Here is a 20,363-nt window from a genome sequence, read left to right on the forward strand (position 1 = left end):
TTGACATCACCTTTTTGATCTCAGGACATTATCAGATCACATGACCTTCTTTGTTCTGATGACATCATCAGATCACATGACCTTCCGTTTCCTGATGACATCATCAGATCACATGACCTTCCGTGTTCTGATGACATCATCAGATCACATGATCTTTTTTATGCTCCAGGCGTAATTAGATCAAACCACCATTATGTACTAATTACACTATCAGATTTGACCAGTTTTTAAATATTCTGTAACATCTTTTTATATCCTGAATGCAATGATATGTCCTGCCAGGAAAATTGTTTTTTTTTTAAATATATTTTGATGTTTCTTGTAAAAGTTAACGCACAATATCATTCATATTTTGTTAGATTTGACTTTCTGAGTCCACTGTTTGTCAGCATGAATGGATCAACTGCAGTATAAGTCATTTCTGATGATCGTTAAGCTAGCACAGCACTGACAGATGATGATGTTGCGTGTATTTTGACTGTGGAATGCATGTATTTATCAAGGGAAAATACTACATAACTTCCATCCATCCATCCTCAAATCCTTTATGGGGTCATGGAGTTGCTTGAACCTATCCCAGCTGTTGGGGGAAGAAGGGGTACGCTCTACATGGATCACCAGTCCATGGCAGGACCATGCAACCACATGCATTCATATTTATACTAGAAAGCATGTTTTTGGACTCCTGGAGAAAAAAAATCTCCCCACACAGGGGGAACATGTATCTCCACCCAGAAAGTTCCCTTTGAGGATTCAAACCAAGAACTTTCCAAAATGTTGGATTAATAATAACTTAAATCATAACGTAATTAACTTGGGAAGGAATCATGCTGTTTAACGTCAGACTCCAAGCTTATTTGATCTGTTTTAAAAGCATTCCTATAATTGTGATTATGTCGTTTTTAGGCAAAATTAAAAAAAAAAAACAGTCATTTTCTAGGTCATAGTTTCTGCAGAGCGGCAGTTCTTTATTAGAATTTCTGCTCTGAGTTGTGGACGGGATTGTTGGCATGAAAGTAAGTTTCTGCTGATATCCCATCATCCCTTTGTTTGCACACTCTCTAGCTAGCTTACAGCCCTTGCAAGCCCAAGCTAACATTAGCATAGCAACAGAAATGGCGAGCAATATCAGAGTTATCCAGCTGTACAGTACTTTTGACTATTGGGGTATGGAGAGAAGTAAATATCACCCTGATTTATGGGTGTGTAATTCATCATATTTGCGTAGCCTTGGATTTGTGCATACAGATTCATGATCTGTGTGTAAATTTCGATTCTTGACATTAACTCCTTAAAATACATTGTGTACATAATTACAAAAATTACAAAATTGAGACAAAATACATTTTACAAATGCACAAATTAAAATGACAACAGCTTGAAACAATTTACAAATGCAAATCTTTAAAAATTACACACCAATCACTTGTTATCCACACACAAAACCTCAGTTATGCACAAATCTGTGGTGAGACTGTTTTCACGTCTCACAGTTTCGTCCGTAAATGATGCGTTTAAATTATACTAGAATGCTGGGTCATCAGAGTTTTCTTTTCGGCCACTTTGAACTTAGATTGTGAATTATATCTGGTAAAGCTCGACATTTTCCCTCTTTCTTAAACAGAAATGTCTGATAGCTAATATAAAACAGTCAAAAAAAGAGTTTTAAGGAATATTTTCCCAAACTATTTATTTGGTAATTTAGGAGGTCCTTGCCCTTTCTCTGTTGGAAAGCTCCCTGTTAGATTGGCCAATTTTCACCAACAAGCTCTGTTTTGCTGGACTCTTATGTTTAAACACAACTTTTCCCATCACAATTGCATTTTGTGGAAAAATTGTTACATGTTACACAAAAGCAAAACTTTATTTTTACAAAACTGGTTTGTCAATAAGCTTATTACAGTAAATCAATTATTTGATGATAAGGGAAATCGGCACTCATGGGATTTATACGCAAATATTATGTCGTTATACCTTGGAAAGAATTTGATTTGGTAATTAGCTTAATTCCACATAATATATATTTAAGAGCACAAAATGTAAAATGTGAAGACTGAAATTTAACCCTGTATGTGAACATAGGTGGCCATATTTAGACAAAAATTAATGGAACACAATTTTTTTATTACCATGTAAATATATTATTCCTAACAACATCAAAGAATTTTTATTCAAGATGGTACATGGATTTTACCAAGTAAAAAATTGTATTTGTCGTTTTTTTCCCCAATGTTAGTAATAAGTGTTCCTTCTGTCAGGAAGATGGAGAGATTATTGAACACCTTTTTGTGGATTGCATTGTTGTGTCTGTTTTGGAAGGACATGCAATTTTACCAAACAAGTATCTTTGGAAAAAATGTTTATTTGTCTAAAGCAACTGAATTAGAACGCAAATATATGAGAAACTTTTAGAAAAGTCTGTCTTTTAGAATGCAAATATGACACATTTAAAGACATAATTTTGCTAATACCTGTGTATTTTTCACTTTAGACATACTGAATTATCACATCATTATCTTGCAATATATACTGGAAAACCATAATTTGAATACCCAGGTATTCATCTCCGAGCCACACCGGATACATTTTTGGCTAATGATGTCCTGAATTGATTTTAGGTCAGTGAATTGACTTAAAATGGATAGTTCAAAAGAAAAAAGTATCAACTATGAATCACACCAGAAACCACAAATTATGATCAATCAAATTGTTAAAATTACCAGTGACACCCCTAGCTCTGTAATTAGAGCTAAAAGTTGCATGATGACATGTAAAAAGTGTTTCTTAAATGTTAATGTACTATCTCACGTATTTTAAGTGTAACAGTACAAGAATACAATTTACCAAGTCTTTTATTTTGATTTTTTTTACTGTCTTCAAAGCAACAGATAACTCTATAACTACACTTGAAAATTTAGATATAGAGATACATTTAGAATGAAAAGGCATTCATATTTTTGGTTATCAGTTTTGAGAAGAGACCTGGAACTTTTGCAAAACTATTCAACCTAAAATCTTTTATTTGAAGTTTTTTTAATGCAAAAATGTACATTTATGACAACGTTATTATTATTATTTTTAAAGAAATTAGACTAAAATAAAACACTGCACAATTCTAATAACATTTCAAATAACAGACCCAGTCCATATGAAAATATTTTGGTGCTTTTAGCTGTTTTTTTCCAGACAAATTAATAAGTGAAGGTCAAAATCACAAGTTTTTGTCTGCAGGCGCGACTTCCAAAAACAGCTGCAGGAACACAGTCATCTTTCTGAGCAGACCGGGACAGAGCTTGAAATGGATGAAAGGAACATAGATTAAAGCACCACTTAATATAAACAAAGCTACATAGAGGTATTCAATCTGAGGATTGTCTATGATGGGAGCCAAGACCAGGAATATTGCCACAAGCAGGACCAGTATGGGGAGGATTAGTGGAACCTGAGGAGGAGTGAAGACACAATATTTAACACAGTTTCTGATACAAAGCTGCCAATTTTTGTTGTTGTAACACTTACGCTGTATGGTCGAGGGAGATCCTTCTTCTTGATTTTGAGGTAGATGAGTCCTCCCAAAGTGATGCCGTAGAAAAACCAGGCTGTGAAACTGAAGGGAGAAATGAACAGAAAAGTCAGAGAAACACAAAAAGATTGTGGTTTAAAGATGGAAACAGAGATAAGAGTCACCTGAAGTAGTTCACTATACTTTGAAAGTCTCCAGGGATCAGGACCACCAAAGAGATTACGGTGGTGAAGATCAGCGCTGGAGACGGAGTTAGTCGGTGGACATGAGCCATGGACAGAATTTCAGGCTACAAAACAAACTGAGATTAAACTCTTCTGTAACTTTTCTCATTTGAACAGCAAAATAGTTTTTGAATAAAATAAATCCATTTAGCCTACCATGTGGCCTTCTCTGGCAGCTACAAAGCAAACACGACCTCCACTGAAGAAAGTCCCATTTAAGGAACCAAAAGCTGACAGAGCTGCAGCCACGGACATGATCCAACCCCAACTGCCTAACACCTTATTCCTGTGAAGATCAGACACCTTCCATCATTTTAGTGCAAAAGAATGAAGCCTGTAAAAATAAGTTTTTAAGATTCATGCTTTTTTTTTAATTTTAATTTAGACTGTTTATTAATATATCTACTCATCAACATTTGATGTGTTATTGTATTAGAAGGAAAAGTACGGAAGATGTGAGGAAATAGTGAAGGACCCAAACAAGAGAAAGAAAAGGTAAGACAACAAGATCAAGCAGCAGATTAAACATTTGACCCAGAATGTACACAACGTGGTTCCAAGTCCAGTAAATCTTAATATCTGTGGAACTGTTATCGAACCACCCCGTTCATTGAGCTCTGGTGAATAGGAGATCCTGAGTAGCTGCTAAACAGTCACAAGTTAGTGATGGTACAGCTGGAGGTATAACTAGATCCTAAAATCCCACTCCAATCATTTTTTTAAATCTATTTTAAAAGCATTCCCAGTGTTTTTTAAATAATGACATTGCCGTTTTCTAGGACATAGTTTCTGCAGAGCATCAGCAGTTAGAAATTCACCTCTGAGTTGGTGCAGGACTGTGGTGCAGACTCATTCTGCCTCTTTTCCATCATCAACCTTGTTTACGTTGTCAAGCATGGAGGCACTAGGTCCCATTTTTTGAACCTTTGGTATGACTCCACCATGAATTTTCACTCAGTCTCAGGGTGGATAGTCTCCCTCGAGCCCACTGAGCTAGTTTTAAGGCCACTGCATTAGTTCTTAAATGAAGTTACTAAACATTGTTTACAAGCTCCGTGTCAAGCCTCGAGTATTATCTTGTGTGACTCTTATAGAACTCTCCCTAGAGTTACATAATCCTTGCACGGGTTTGTCACATGCACCTGTGTGGGGGGTGACAGGTTTTTGGATTGGAGGGTGGTAGGATGAAGCACCTGAATCTTAAGGGGTGCACAGGTGTGTCTTGGAGCTTCATTGTGGGGCCACCTTAAAGGGTGTTAGAAAATGGAATGTATCATTGTGGTAAGTGGTAAGTGTTTTGTGAAGTATTTGTAAGGTAAAGATGTGATGCTGTCATATGGTGTTCTTAATGTAGATGTCAGTGAGGTGCAAGTTGTCAGGAGTCAGCACTTTGTCTCCCCCTCTGGTCACTAGCGGTACCAGTCTCCAGAGTACTGACTGCACTACATCTCCCAGCAACCCCAGCCCACAGTTCCTGGATGCTGCTCAGCTGAATCTCGTTTGCTAATCACCCACAGGACACTTAGGAATGCTCAGATCCTCACTCAGTGTGAAGTATTATTTGTGCCACTCAGTCTGCATACGGAGCATTTAATCCTGACCTGATCTCTTGCTCACCTGATCCTGCTTTGTCTTTGATTCTGCTTGTTTGCCGCCTGCCCCGACCCTTGGCTGAACCCTAACCACTCTGGCTTCTCTCTGATGCTCCCATGACTGACTTCTGCCCGTCTGACCCTGATTTAGATTTGTGGACTCTTAGCTGTGTTAATAAATCTGGTGCACCAGCCGTCTACCTGTTCTGAGACACAAGTACTACCCCCTTACTGACAACGAGCAAATGCTGCACACATGGTGTGTGGTTTATGTCTCTGATACAGTAGTGCTGAAGGACACCTACAAGATGCCCACACGAACTAAATTCCTTAATTTCTAACATCTAGGAGAATGTATTTATTATATTAACAGGAACAACAGGCTGTTTGTGCAGTAAGCAGGATTTGGGGAGGTTAAAAAATTAAAAATCCATACAACATGCCTGCGTCTCACCTACTTCACCCCTATTTATATTTGTGTGTTGTATAAATGTTCGCTATGACCTGTTTTCAGCATGTCCATATGAGTTCACTGAGAGGTCTATGACCTTGATAATTCATTGGGGCCATCTGCGTAACCCATACAGGTTTGACCATTTTTACCCACAGATAGCCCATATCCCCCTGTAAGACCAGTTGGGACTAAGGCTTTAAAGAAGGGTTTAGGCGTGGACGTAGTTTATGAAAACAGTTTAGAAGTTTTCAAAGGATGAGCTGCAGATCTGGGACCCTTTATTCAACTTTAAGTCAAGGGTTTGATTCGTTTGCTGACAACAGTAGATAGATGGAGAAAATGACAGTATAAACTATTACAGGTTTGTTATTTCATATGTACACCGATGACAGAAATCTATCACTACAGTTTGGGCAATAAAAATCCATCAACCACTCTGGTTTCATCACAGCTCTTACCCCCAGGTTACTGCTACAGCATTGGAGGACATGAGCTCTTTTGGGGTCATTACTGCCAGGTAGCTCACATTCACCATCAGGTACAAGCCAGTTACCAGAGAAATGGCTATCAGCAGCGCTCTGGGAAGATTCTTCTGCAAACACACAGAAAGGTGAGATGAAGACTGGTTTAATGCTGTTTTAAGAGAAACTAAAATGTGAGTTTTGACAGAACAACAACAATATTTAGAAATAACCAGATAAATATTGTTGAGATTGAAGAGAATTGAGTTTAAACCACAACCTGAACATGTGCTTGTGATACTGATGATACTCTTTTTATGTCTTTTTATATATCTGTATATATATGTATATAAGAGATTGGTCTAAAAGACCAATCACTTAATACCTGATTTACACACCGATTAGATGTGTGACTCTTTATGTCCCCAGATTTGTGTCTAAATGATGTGTTTAATTGCTGCTAGAATGCTGGGTCAGAGTTTCCTTATCAGTCGCTTTGAACTTGGATAGTTATTAATAACTTGACATTTTCCTTCTTTGTAAACATGTTATATGTTTTATTTGTTTTTAAAAAACTCAACATTAAAGTTTCTCTTTTCTTGCGACTGTGCTGCCTTCACCACAGAGCTCTTCCACGAGAGCAGGTCGCCCCAGCCACAGCGATAGCAGCCGATGCGATGTCCTCCTGGAGACCCAGAGAAGGACCCGCTGCTGCCTGTTTGCCCCAGACAGCTGGGTGTAGTGCTGATTGACTCTTTCTGCTCTCTGGGTGTCGAGGAAGACCTCGGGCGGCCTGCTCTTGCTGTGACTGAGAGCCAGCTCTCAGAGAAGAGCTCTGTGGCAAAGGCGCTGGTAGGGGAAGCACAGTCGTTAGGGGGTGATGAGAACAGAGAAACTTTAGTGTTGAGTGTTTTAGAAACAAATATTTAGACTTTTTAAATTAATTATGGGGCATATTTGTTTAAGAAAGTGTAAATTTAATCCAATATAATTACCAATATAGGTTCAACTCTGATGACCCAGCATTCTAGCAGCAAACACATCACTTTTACTCAAATCTTGATGAAGAGTCTCACATCTGAATTGTGTGTAAAATGCAGTTTTGTGTGTGTGTGTATCCAGCGATTGGTGCATACTTTTAAAGCTTTGTGTAGTTAGTTTTAAGTTGCTGTAGTTTTAAATTGTGCATGTGTAAGTTGTATTCTGTATTTTTTGCATTTTGTCATTTCTCTACATGTGAATACACAATTGCAAGTGCACACAGTTTCGCACAAGATGTATTGTATGAGTAGCGAATTAATAAATCTGGACACACAAATCCAAAGTTACACAAAAACACGCAGACACAAGTAATAAATAAAGATACATACACACCCACACAAATCAAGGGTCCATTTTCCCTTCAGAGTAAACTGAGTTTCCAGAATTCAATAATTAGTAACTAAGGTGTCTTTAAAGTCTCTTTTTAACCCATTTTTAAACCAGACTATGTAAACTTTATCTTTGTTTTCCATTTAAGCTTATTTTCCATTTAAATTATTCTTAAATTTATGTTTACAGTTTAATTTTAAATATACCTTAAGCTTTAACAGAAGTAGTAGTTTTTTACTCCAATTTAGGACAAACCTTACTTTTTTGTAAGGTGTGTCTGAATAATAAACCTTAACAAATAAACGTGTCTCACCTCAGGTTTCTTCAGTTCTTCACTGACATAATTCAGGTTGTACCAGCCAGCATAAGACCACAGACTTTGATAGAAAGCCATTCCTAAAGTGCTCAGAGAGTACTGCGTTCCCCTAAATGAGGTCTCCACATTGAAGTTTTCCACAATCGTGGCACTGTTCTGTGTGATATGTATTATTCCACCGATGACGATGACTGTCAGAGCTATCACTTTAGCCACAAAGAAAATGATTTGGACTCTGATTGCAACACGGACATTGAGAGAATTCAGAATGGCAACGACCAAAATGAAGACTGCTGCAGTGCATTTTACAGCCAGCTGTGGAGGGTGGCAGTCTGGGTAAAATGGGGCAGTTATATATTTAGCAATGCTAATGCCCATGATGGCAGTGCTAAACGGTTTTGCAAGCAAAGTGATATTGATTGCAGCAAAAAACGCAGGAAAAGGACCATAGATCCTGAGGATGTAGATAAACTCTCCACCAGATTCTGGAATGACCATACCCAACTCGGTGTAGCAAAATGCAGCAAACATGGCTACAATTCCGGAGATTACCCAAATCACCAAACTTGCTCCAGGACTTCCAACGTAGACCAGAACAAACTGAGGGGACATGAAGATACCAGATCCAATCATACATCCAGAAGCCAGGGCCACCGCTCCAAACAACCCAATTTCCTTCCTTAATTTCAAAGACCCAGGTTTGTTGTCGGCCATGATGTCCAGAGATTCAAGAACAAAATCTGAACAGTTTGGATATTTTATAAAACTTTTTGTCGTGTATGCCACCGATGAACGAAGAAGCAGAAACTGGTCTGCAAATACTCAGCAGTCTTATTTATCTCGTAATCTGTCAATGTTTCAGTTTTTTAGTCAGTTTTTAGGCTCTATGTACAAAACATTGAACACGTGTTAAAAGTTAAACCCAGGTTGAACTTTGACCTATCAGGAATTCGGATTTGGTTGTGACGAACTGATGCAGTTTCTTTTAAATTCATAGAAGTGCCAACCTTTTGAAAATAGATCATGGAGGAGATATTAATGACTCTGATTCGTGTCAAACTTGAATTATATGACACTAAGTCTTTCATGAAGGAAAAAGCTTGGAGCAAAATTCATGAGATTTGCACCACTTCAACATTTCGCACCAAACCCCTCGCAGTCGTTGGTTCATGTGCTAGTAAGCAGTAGAAGAAGAAAAGCATGGAGACGCCGCTCCCTACTTGCCCAGTGTGAACATTTTATGCTGAAGGTGGGATCAAGAATGAACGTTTAGCACGTCACATGCGCGATGTGAGCATAGCAGTGGACGTTCACAAGGCTTTACTGGCACCACTCAGTGTTTTTTAATCTACTCGCAAATAATTGCTCCTGGACTGGCACACCAGTAGAGCTGGCATTTTGCTACACAGAACCTTGTCAGCCATTTAACGAAGGTCTATCATGTTATCTGGTAACAAGAACAAGGTGCCAAGGCTGTATGCCAAGTATTGTCTCTTTAACTGAAAATTGAAAATTAAGCCAAGCACAAAAAGTTGTCACTGTTTGAAAGAGTGGAATAGTAAATGAGGAGAGACTGTCAAATCTGTGCTAATCAGAATAGCATTCAGACTAACAAAAATAGGAGGGGGAACCTGGCTACTTTCAGAAGGGAGCTATTTCCTAATTAACCCCTTTGTTCAGGCTGAACCCAACCAGGGCCGGTGGGAGGAGCCCAGGTCACCAGGTGCTTGCTTGCGAGCCCCAACCCAAGGCCTGGCCTCTGAGTGGGGCCCCGGTGACACCAATCCAGGTGACGTATTAGTCTTTGCTTGTTCTTCTCATAGGGGGTCCTAAAACTAAGACATGCATTCTCAAATTAGGATTATTTTGTTACTGGAAAACTTTCTTGATAGGATTGTTTTTTTACTTTCAGGATTATTTTCTTTGCAAGAAGATTTTTTTTTTACTTATAGTGTGTTGTGGCTGCACAGTGGCATGATGATTATCTTTATCTGCTCACAGCGAGCAGGCCCTGGTTCAAATCCCTCCTGGGACCTTTCTGTGTGGAGTTTGCTTGTTCCTCTTGTGCATGTCTTGTTTTTCTCTCGGCATTCTGGTTTCCTCCCACAGTCCAAAAAAGTCCTTTATGGGTTGATTAAAGAGTGTAATTTTCTAATTCGTCACTAGGTGTGCATGTAAGTGACTGTGAATGGTTGCGACAGACTGGCGACCTGTTCAGGCTTGCCCTACAGTAGCTGTGATAGGCTCCAGCAACCCTGTGACTTCTAAAGGGATTCAGCGGGTTCAGAGCATGGATGATGGCTTTTGTTTGGAAGGTGGATGGATCCAAAATAATCTCTTGATTTACTTTGTTCTGCCCGATTACTGTTTCTTGGATTGTTGTCGAGGTGAATGCAGTAAACTCTGGTCTACTAGTCAGTTCCTCATCAGGCCTACTTTTTGTCGTGCAGCATCGAATGAGTGATGCCAGAGATTATCTACCCAAAGTGTAAATGTCTTTGGTCCAAGCTCAAAACACATTTTTAATGAATGGATGGAGCAATAATTGGACGGAGGGGCTTTAATCCATCATGTTCAAAACCAACTAAATCCCTTTTTTTCCCGGCTACTGTTGGGCAAAGGTGGGGTGGACCCTTAGCAGGTCGCCAGTCTGTCACAGAGCCACACAACAACACACATACTCATATTCACACCTAGTGACAATTTAGAATCAGGAATAAACCTATGAAGCATGTTTTTGGACTGCAAGAGTAACCCCGGGATACCCAGGAAAAACCCATACGTGAAGGGGGAGAACATGCAAGCCACAACACCACTGTGCATCCCAGAAGCTTTAATGTCACGGCTGATTCAGTAAAAACAATGAAATGCAGTTTGGTTGCTTATCTTTGCATCACAAATGTGCTTTTTTTATTAAATTACAATGATAAAACAAAATAAATTGGCAGGAGTGTGAGATAAAATTGTTTAATTTAGGATTAAAATTAAGAATAGAATTAGGAATGAATAGAATTGGAATAAAAACTTATAAAAAACAGCATTTTTTGTTCTATTATTTTTACTCAGCAAATAGTTCTTATAAGCAGCCGTGTTTCCTGAGGCATGATCAAGTCTGACGATGGGCCATCCAGAGTACACAGTGTGATGCAAGATAGCATGTGTTCCTGACATCTACACTGACCATCTACAGTTGACTGGTGTGATTTCTGTGCAGTAACAATCCAAAAATGGTTACTGTGGAACCTTTTTGCCAATACATTTGAACTCATTTAGACATTTTTTATATTGAAATCATCTATACCTTGACAATTACTTTGTTGTAACAATGCTTTTAGCATTTAAAAATATTCAGAAGTCTCTTTACTTTTAAATTTTGAGGGAGCAGCAATTGCAGGGAACACACATCCGTGAGGTAAGAGAAAATGTAGTCTTGTGAGTAATTTAATAATAGTGGATGAACCACACAGTCACAGCAGCCTTGAATCTCCACCTCATGATGATCAGTGTCCAGCTCATATTCTGATGACATATCAAATTTGAAAGTAGCATTTTGTACACATTAGTCGCTGTGGTCTGACACAAACGACATGTCCTTACTGATCCTATAAGGCTAAAACTACACGGATCATCTTTGAAGATGATTTATGTCATGAAGTTGATAACAATGTCATCAGTCAAGAGATTACCCTAATTCACAGGTGTCAAACTCCAGAACTCACTCGAGGGCATGTTTTAACCCGTCATTGAACCGGCAAAACAAACCTAATTAGGTGATCAGCCTCATGCATGGCTGGGTTTCTAATAAAAAACCCCAAAACAGCAGGATGTTGATCCTAAAGGCTTGGAATTCGAAACCTCTGCTTATCCATACAGGACAATGCTGCCACCACAATAGCATCTTCACTAGAAGGTGTCGGTTCAGCAATCATCATGGTGAGCTCTCAACCAAGAAGACTCAATTTCACCATCAAGGGCCTAACAGAAGCCATTCAATCAGGAGAAACTCTCAAAAATGCACTCCACTTTGTTGCAATCACTCCATTTTGATACAATCTGTGATATGAAAAATGATTTGTGGAATAACTGTAATCCTAAAGTACTTCATCTTTGTTTTTTGATATTAATAGTTATGGATTTGACAGAATAATCTGCACTTGAACTGGAAAGTTTAAATAACTAATTAAAAGTTAGGATGACAACTATTTCAAGAGAATAAAACAGTTTAACAAAGCATAATCAGGATGGGATTATATACATTTACTTCCTCCCACTATCTTTCAATCAATTAGAATATTCTGTATTGATATAAAGTTGTATTTTGATGATAATCAATTAGTATTACATATGTGTTAGATGATGTGTGATTGATGTTACTGTTTCCTGAAATCATGAAAGAATGTTTTATGAAATTAATTAATTAATCAACAAGCACACAGATTTGCTACTTGGAAAAAAATTGCATTTGATCTGATCAGAACTGGATTACAAAAACTTTGCAAACTGTCAAATGAAGTAACTAAGTAGGTGTGGGAGTATCTAAATTTGCTTCTTCCCACTCCTTTTCAAGCAATCAATCAAACTTTACTTCACTTAATAATAATTTCTAAATTTAATTAATCAAATGTGACATGAATGTGTCTTTGTTTGCTTTTTTATTTTCTAATCAATCTATTTCATTATTTCTGTAAGGAGTTTGTAAAATCTGTGTGATTTGTCCTGTATTGTTGACAATTTATGCTTGAAATAAACAATCAATCAATCAACCATGGAATCCACATGTACATTTGGATGTACAATATGTTTGGATTTGCATCATTCACTTTTTTATTTTTCAGGTCACAATTAATCTTCCAAAGTTTGACATATGTCACGGTTGGGGTGATGGGTGCATTATTTGGACAGGATCAGTTAGGAGCCGACGACTAGAGCACACGCACAAAAAATGGTACGTTCCATTTTCATGACATCCTCTAAGATAATATTAGCCTCAAGCTATACTTGTTCTTCCTTTAGGATGTGGCCCCTCCTGTCTACAATCCTCTATGGTTCCAGACCAACACTTGTATCAAACCCCAAAGTCCCCAAATGACTGAGGCTTTACATAAGTACATGACAAATTGGGTTTTTGCACAATGTGGATAGCAGAACTGTTCCTTACCTCAGGACGTTTCAGCTCCTCAGTCACATAGTTCAGATTGTTCCATCCATCATAAGACCACAGTCCTTGGTAGAAGGCAATTCCAATGGGATTGATCCCCAAGTTTGTGTTTTCAAAGGAGTCTTTGAAGCTCTCATTGTGTCCTCTGACCAGCATCACCACCCCTCCTATTATGATAACTGCCAACGCCAGAACCTTAGCCACCATGAAAAACACCTGCACTGACATGGAAAAGCGAACATTCATGCTGTTCACAACAGCTAGAGTTAAAATAGCAGCTGCTGCTACAAATTTCACCACCAACACTGGAGGGGAGCATTCAGGATAAAAGGGTGCCACCACATACTGAGCAAAGCTCAGGGAAATGCCAACGATACCAGCAGGTCTGACAAACATCACAGAGCTGAACACGAGCATGAAGGCAACGACTGGACCGGAAGTCCTGAGGATGTAGATGTATTCTCCTCCTGATTCTTTGATGACGGTGCCCAGCTCGGCATAACAGAAAGACACCGTTATGACCAGTAAGCCGCAGCATGCCCACACCACCAAGCTGGCGCCGGGGCTGCCGATGCTGGCCAGCACCGTCTGTGGGGACATGAAGATCCCAGATCCAATCATCGTCCCTCCAATGAGAGACACGGCTCCCATCAGCCCCACTTCCCGCTTCAAGCTGAGCTTGTGCTCCTTGTCATCCATGTTCGCGGCAGTTCCAGACCATCTGCTGTCTGACACCTTCGGCTGCAAGGGGAACACTGCGGCCAAAGTCACAGTTGTAGCAACACTTGTGGTTAATAATTATGTGGGTGGTTCACACAGCTCTCAGGTCTGTTTTTGTTTGACTGTGCATGTGACTTTTACTGTACAGAGGTGCTATTATTGGCTCAGAAAGCCAACAGAAAAATGGTGGGTATTCAAATTCTTAGAAGATTAAACACTTAAAAGGTTTGAAATTTCTATTGTGAGCTGTTACACTTCAATGCTTGGTTATATAACTGTTTATGTAATTCTTTATGAGCAGCATTCATGCCTTTTTACTCCTTTGGTGCATGCATTCCTATGTTATCGAAAGCATCTTACAGAAAGCCAGAATTCAAAAGTTTTTTTTACATACAAAGAGAAATCCATCTTCAGTTTCAGGCAGCTGGAGTCCAGTAACCCATGTGATCATTTCACTACAGTAAACAATTCTACAGCAATATCTGTCAATCATTCAGTAGATATCATCAGTTGTCTTTCATTTATGCCCCTTTTATCAGCAATCATCAGACCTTGCGCTCTATTAGTATGTATTGTTTATGGACTACAGCAGAGGGTGGTCAACCAGCCGTATGTCTCTAAATCATGTTTTTGTCAATGTTTGTTCTTTAATGATTCTTGTCAGTATAAATGGGCTAAAATGTATTTAGAAAACACTAAAGTCTTGTCTTTGTAAGAATTAGAAGAATTAGAAGAATAAGAATGTATGTAAGTTGTTCCCCATCAGTAACTCGAGGTTGATGTTGATCATCCTCAGCTAGTTAATATATAAATGTCTGGTTCTCATTTTCATCATATCAGGTCATCTAATCTGCTCTACTGGCCTCTTGTAGGTTGCTTCCAAGGTTTTTCGTCATTTTTCAGTTTATTTATTAAATGTTTTAGGATTCTGTTACCAGGCCTGGTCTCCTGTATTTGGGGTCCTACACCACCAGTTCTAACAATCTTCAAAATGATAACTACTGACTTAACTGTTAATAGTCTGTCTTCATGTAGAGATATTGATTGATGCTTTATCTGCACACAAATGACATTGAAAAGTACTTAATAAAATATTTGTAATATTTTTCAAGATATTGAAAAATACATTTTCAGTAATGGTGGACCTAGAACCAATCCCTGTGGGAAACTTTTACTGATGTTGACAGTTTCTACCCGAACACAGTGAGTCTGGTTAGGAAAAGGTAGTCATAGAACAAGTTTACTGCACTTATGGACCACAGGGAACAAACTGTCATGATGCCTGAGCTGGGCGTAGTAGACCAGAAGCTGGAACCCGGAAGGGTGTCAGAGTTCAGAATGAGAGATGGATACGTTTTTTTACTGTTCGGTGGTTTTCTGATGTGAGATGAACAAACCACTGTCCACACAAGATGTCAAGTGTCTCTTTTCTTTTATGTTGTTTTTTGTAAATCATCAATGAGCCAAACAGCTTTGAAAAGACAGTGGGAAGAGCTACTGTTATTGTTGTTAATTCTTAATAAATATGTAACATCCAGAAACCAGCGCCACCGCTCCAAACAATCCAACATCCTTCCTCAATGTCAAGGAATTGGTTTTGTTGTCCACCATGATGTCCAGATTGAGATTTAAGAACAAAATCTGAATCATCTGGAAATTCTATGACCTTTATTTTGCTTTTGTTTGTCACAAATGAAAGAAGATGTAGAAAATGGTCAGTAGACACCCAGCAGTCTTATGTACCTCTGAATCTGTCAATGTTTCTACATACAGCAGTTGATAATAAACGTTTCGTGAGGCCTTCTGTGGGACAGTTCTGGTACTTATCACCTTGACAGCTCCGTGTTTAACACACCTCCTTGCTGTAATACGTTCTTTGTGAATAAGGAAAACAATGTGTCATTGTAATTTATTAAAGTCTTATTTGAGGTTCTATGAAAAGAAAGGGTTATCACATCTTAGTGCAACAACTCACTGTGGTTGAGCTTCAGCCAATTAGAATTGACCTGACTTGGTAGAAGCCAGCTTGTGATTGGACGCCTTAAGTTTACTTCACATGTACATAAAGAGAAACTGACAGTTTGATCATAACTGATTTTTTACATCACAATTGATTTAATTTCCTTTTAACAACATAATCATGTTCATGTGTGGTTTTCAACTAATACTGCTATTATTCATTATGTACCTTTTACATCCCTAATTGATACTGCTGTTTTTAAAACAATTTTCAGACAAATATCTGCTATTATTTATAATTATGTCAAAAAGTTACAGTTTTAAAGTAATAAAATATTGACACTGCTAACTTTTAGCACTATTTTGTAATTTACTAAGATTTTTTTAGCCTGTTTAGGAGTTTAGCTTATATTTACATGCTAGCTGTTTTGGTTAACCTACATTTTTTGTTTGTTTGGTTTGTTTTTTAAGGTTAATTTGGCATTTAGCTAATATTTTGACTATCAGCTCTAGCATCTTCAGCGGCCAAATTCAGCTTACAGCATTCACACTAGCATTATCGCAGGTAATACTATTTATCTAGTTCATGATAATGTTAAAAAGTTAAAAGTTTTAAAGTTTAAAAATTTTGTTTTAAAGTGTTCAATAAATGTTTATCCTGTTCGGCCCACGACCTAAAGTGTGTTTTGGATTTTGGCCCCCTGTGCGATTGAGTTTAACACCTCTGAATTATTCTCAATTTAAATGTTGTCTCACAGGAGCAGCTATCTGAGAATAGAACTGATGTTCAAAGTGCTTCTTTATCAGAGATGTCCCATCAACATAAAATGGTTAGGGAAAAAATAACTAACGTTTGAAGGCAGATTCTACCAGAGAAGCAGAAATCTCAGAAGTGGTCATAAATCTTTATCAGCGATGTCAAAGTTTGTTTAGTAACATACTTTGTACTTCACAGGTGATGAGTCATGGAAAGCTGCATACTGAGATACCTGTGAGGTTAAGACTGTCATATAGAAAAAACAAAAAAAAATAGGAAGAGGTTACTGCACTAGAATGTTGATGTTTACTCACCCAAGAGCTTACAGACCATATCAGGTAGAAAAACTGAAACAATATTTTATTGAAAATTATCATAAATAAATTAAACATAAATAACAGGACGGGAAGCTTTTACTTTGGGAAAGCATACCTTCACTCCAATGCAAATGGTGTTTGATGAACAGTCTTGTTGGTGTTTTTAACATGTTCTTGTGGTGTTTTTCTGATTACGAAGCAAATATATATAAAGGAAATTAAGCTTGAAATTGCACGTCTGGCTATTTCTTTATTCATATAGTTGTGAATCGGGAGCAGACAGAAAAACTTTGTTGGAAAAAGCATGTAGATGGGAGGTATGACCTACAACAGCCATCCACAAGCTCCCCGCTCTGCTCCATTGCCTTGCATCCTCTGGTAGGGGAATATCTTAGTTTTCCTCATCTGAGCTGGCATTTGACTCAAAACTATATGGTTGGATAACTTCAATATTGCTCGCCATTTTTGTTGAACTGCTAATGTTAGGTTGGGGGTGGTGAGGGGCTGTAAGGTAGTGGGAGAGGATGTAAACAGATGGATTATGGGAAATGGGGGATGACTCCACCACCAGCCTGAACCGTTAATACAAGGCAGGATGGATCCATGCTTTCATGTTGACTCCAAATTCTGACGCTACCATCTAAATGTTGCAGCAGAAATAGAAGCTCATCAGACCAGACAACGTTTTTACATTCTTATATTGTCCAGTTTTGGTGAATCGGTGAGAATTGCAGCCTCAGGTCCCTGTTTTCACAAGGTTGGACGTGTTGTAACCAGTGGTTCTTTTGTCTGCTGGAAGCAGTCTGTCTATTTTCATCTGACCTCTGGCATCCAAAGGCATTTCTGCCCTCAGAACTGCCGTTCAGTGGATATTTTCTCATTTTTTGACCATAAACCCTAGAGATAGTTGTGGGTGAAAATCCCATCAGATCAGCAGTTTAGGAACACCCAGACCGCCCATCTGGCACCAACAACCACCCCTACATTCAGAGTCACTACCTGCATACAGGCATTGAGTTGCTGCCATGTGATTGGCCGATTAGAAATGTGAGTTAACGAGCAGTTGAACAACAGGTGTATTTAATAAAGTGACCAGTAAGTGTGTGTTCATTGCAGTTTATTGTCTATTCACCTTCCTGCTAGTCGATAAATCAGTCTGTTGCAAATGGTCATAACCAAAATTTACTATCATTGTTAATTCTTTTTTCACAAGTATAGTGGTGGTAGTACATTGGTTAGTGCTTTTTTATATATTAAAAGTGATTTCTGGAGGGTCACAGAACTACAACTTTTTTTCCCACAATCCTGAAGTACATGGTAACTTTATCTGATATTCTAAAATTTCAAAGCAAGTTTTTTTTTTTTTTTTTAAATGACAATTATACGCATTAATTATTTTTAAATGAGTACAATGGTTTTTGGAAATAAAACCAAACTGTGCCATTTTTAATGGTGTCATAGATGTTTGAGACGGGTGAAACTTTAGTCTTTTTAACAGAGTTCAGCTACACTCTGGGTAGAAGCACAGTCACGAGTCTGTCGCCTCATGCTGCTCACCAGCAGGACCGCCCACTGCTGTGGGATGAAATCTACATCCTGCATTTTCTACAACTCAGTCAACATCCAACTAAAATTTAAATTGAAATAGGAATTGTTGTCCTCCTTTGATTTTGGCTGTGCAGACTGGTGTAGATGAATGAAAAATGTTTTATATTTACTTTATATTAATATTAGATTGAAACTACTATAATAGTCTTGACAAAAACAAATTGATAAAAATAAAATCTTTAAGACAAACTATTAAGCTGATTTCTGACTGATTTGAAATCAGCAGACTAAAACCAGACTAAGTAAATATTCAACACTTTGAGGTCTCGTAATATTTGAAGATAAAAAGAAGTTTTTACCTCATTTTAAGAAAATAAATATTTAATTTACTGAGTTTTGCAGTTCACGCATCACACTCATGATCACTGTGTCTTTATTATGGCTCACTCATATTATAAAACATTATCACTGACACATTTATGAGCAACAGATAAGGACACTTTCAATAGTTAACTCTTTTATTGTAAGTGATGCTTTAATGAGATTATAATCCTATTTTATTATGGTCCGACTTGTGTTTTCACAGCTGCGTAGATATGACTGAGCAGAAACAGTTACAGGCATGAACCCCTTGAATACGCCTGTTAATATCCAGCAGTTCATTGGTCCTTCCATCATCAGGAGGTCTTGTCCTCTCCTGTGATGAACAGATGAACCGTCTTGTTGGAGTGCAGCATCTGTCCCGCTCGCTGGCTCCCTGTGATGGCGGCCAGCCTCTGAGCGTCGTATCTGGAGTACAGGGCAGTGCAGGTCCAGCTGGCCGCCTCTCCCTGACCCCCCTCTGCCAGCATGTTACACACCTCACTGTAGAAGTGAGGGAAGGAGGGCAGGCCATAGAAGATCAGGTTCTGGATTCCTTTGATGGTGTACCTGGAGAACACAGCAGAAGATCGGTGACTTATTTCCAAGCATTACAGCTGTTTGTTGTACAAGTTATGATCAAATACAGTTTAAAGTTTTTGGTTTATGGCTGCCTTGGAGGGAATTGTATGTGTTAAGAAGTCACAGATTTACACATATTTTCTACATAACAAATCAAATCTTTTTACAACTAGATTTTTCCGTCTACACCTGATTCACACTGATTTCAATAAAGAAATATTCAGAAATGCAATTTTAAGCTCTATTTACTAAATGTATGTCCATCATCTGAAAATATCACAAGAACATGTTAGAAACTCTAAAAACAAGATTTTCATCAGAGTATGTCTTTAGTAGAGTCCAGTGTTCCACTAAGCATAAGTAAACTAAAGGTAAGGGGGTCAAAAACTAAAACCCAGAACAGTGGTAGGAATACGAGAAAGAGACGGTGGTGGGGGCTAAGAGAAAGTGTTAGCGGAACTCCTTCTGCGTCCAACGTTTTTGAAAAGAGGAAAAAAATCGCAAGGGATAGCCTCAAAGTAATCGGAATAGCCAAAAAGGTAATGGAATGAATTTCAGTTGGAATGTCTACAGCAGAAGTCAGCAATCAGGACATGTTCAGGTTTCTTATGCTCTTTATTTGGGGTTTGACAAAGCCTGAATTGTTAGTGTTTTGTCTGTAAAAAAATGTTTTAAGATATCTCAGGCATCACGGTTTCCTTCTTTTTACTTTGAAGCTGAATTACTGTTCTGGCCCTGGGACAAGTTGTGTTCTTGTAAAAGTTTACGAGTTTACAAGCATACGATTATTGATAATAATAATGTTAGAATCAATGTTTTGTTTGAAGGCCTAGCACTAGAACAGTTATTCAAAAGGTTTGAAGGATAAAATATAAAAGAAACATTGTGTTTAAAAAAGTTGTGTAAAATTGAATCTAGGCCACATGTGTCAAAGTCAAGGTAATTCTATCCAGACCTCCAGATCATTTTATTTTACTGTTATTAATGGTCAGATATTATCTTGCAGTTATTTCTAACTTGT

The 20,363-nt window shown here is 38.1% G+C and overlaps 2 protein-coding genes across 2 annotated transcripts in view; both read right to left on the reverse strand.

Annotated features, from left to right (window-relative positions):
* Positions 1-572: 572 nt before the first annotated feature.
* Positions 573-13,852, reverse strand: LOC112153253 (b(0,+)-type amino acid transporter 1). The gene is made up of 6 exons (XM_024283353.2): positions 13,100-13,852; positions 6,252-6,385; positions 3,904-4,033; positions 3,688-3,812; positions 3,520-3,607; positions 573-3,442 (listed from the first exon to the last, which is right to left on the reverse strand). The coding sequence occupies exons 1-6, from the start codon at positions 13,796-13,798 to the stop codon at positions 3,212-3,214; spliced, it is 1,407 nt and encodes a 468-aa protein (XP_024139121.1). The 5' UTR covers positions 13,799-13,852; the 3' UTR covers positions 573-3,211.
* Positions 13,853-18,816: 4,964 nt separating this feature from the next.
* The window catches only part of utp25 (UTP25 small subunit processor component), an 8,211-nt gene continuing 6,664 nt past the window's right edge, over positions 18,817-20,363 (reverse strand). Inside the window, exon 12 of the mRNA XM_024277901.2 lies at positions 18,817-19,330. Coding sequence (XP_024133669.1) covers positions 19,078-19,330 — 253 coding nt within the window. The 3' untranslated portion in view covers positions 18,817-19,077. The remainder of the gene's footprint in view (positions 19,331-20,363) is intronic.

This window comes from Oryzias melastigma, linkage group LG22, assembly GCF_002922805.2.
Source record: "Oryzias melastigma strain HK-1 linkage group LG22, ASM292280v2, whole genome shotgun sequence".
NCBI lineage: Eukaryota > Metazoa > Chordata > Actinopteri > Beloniformes > Adrianichthyidae > Oryzias > Oryzias melastigma.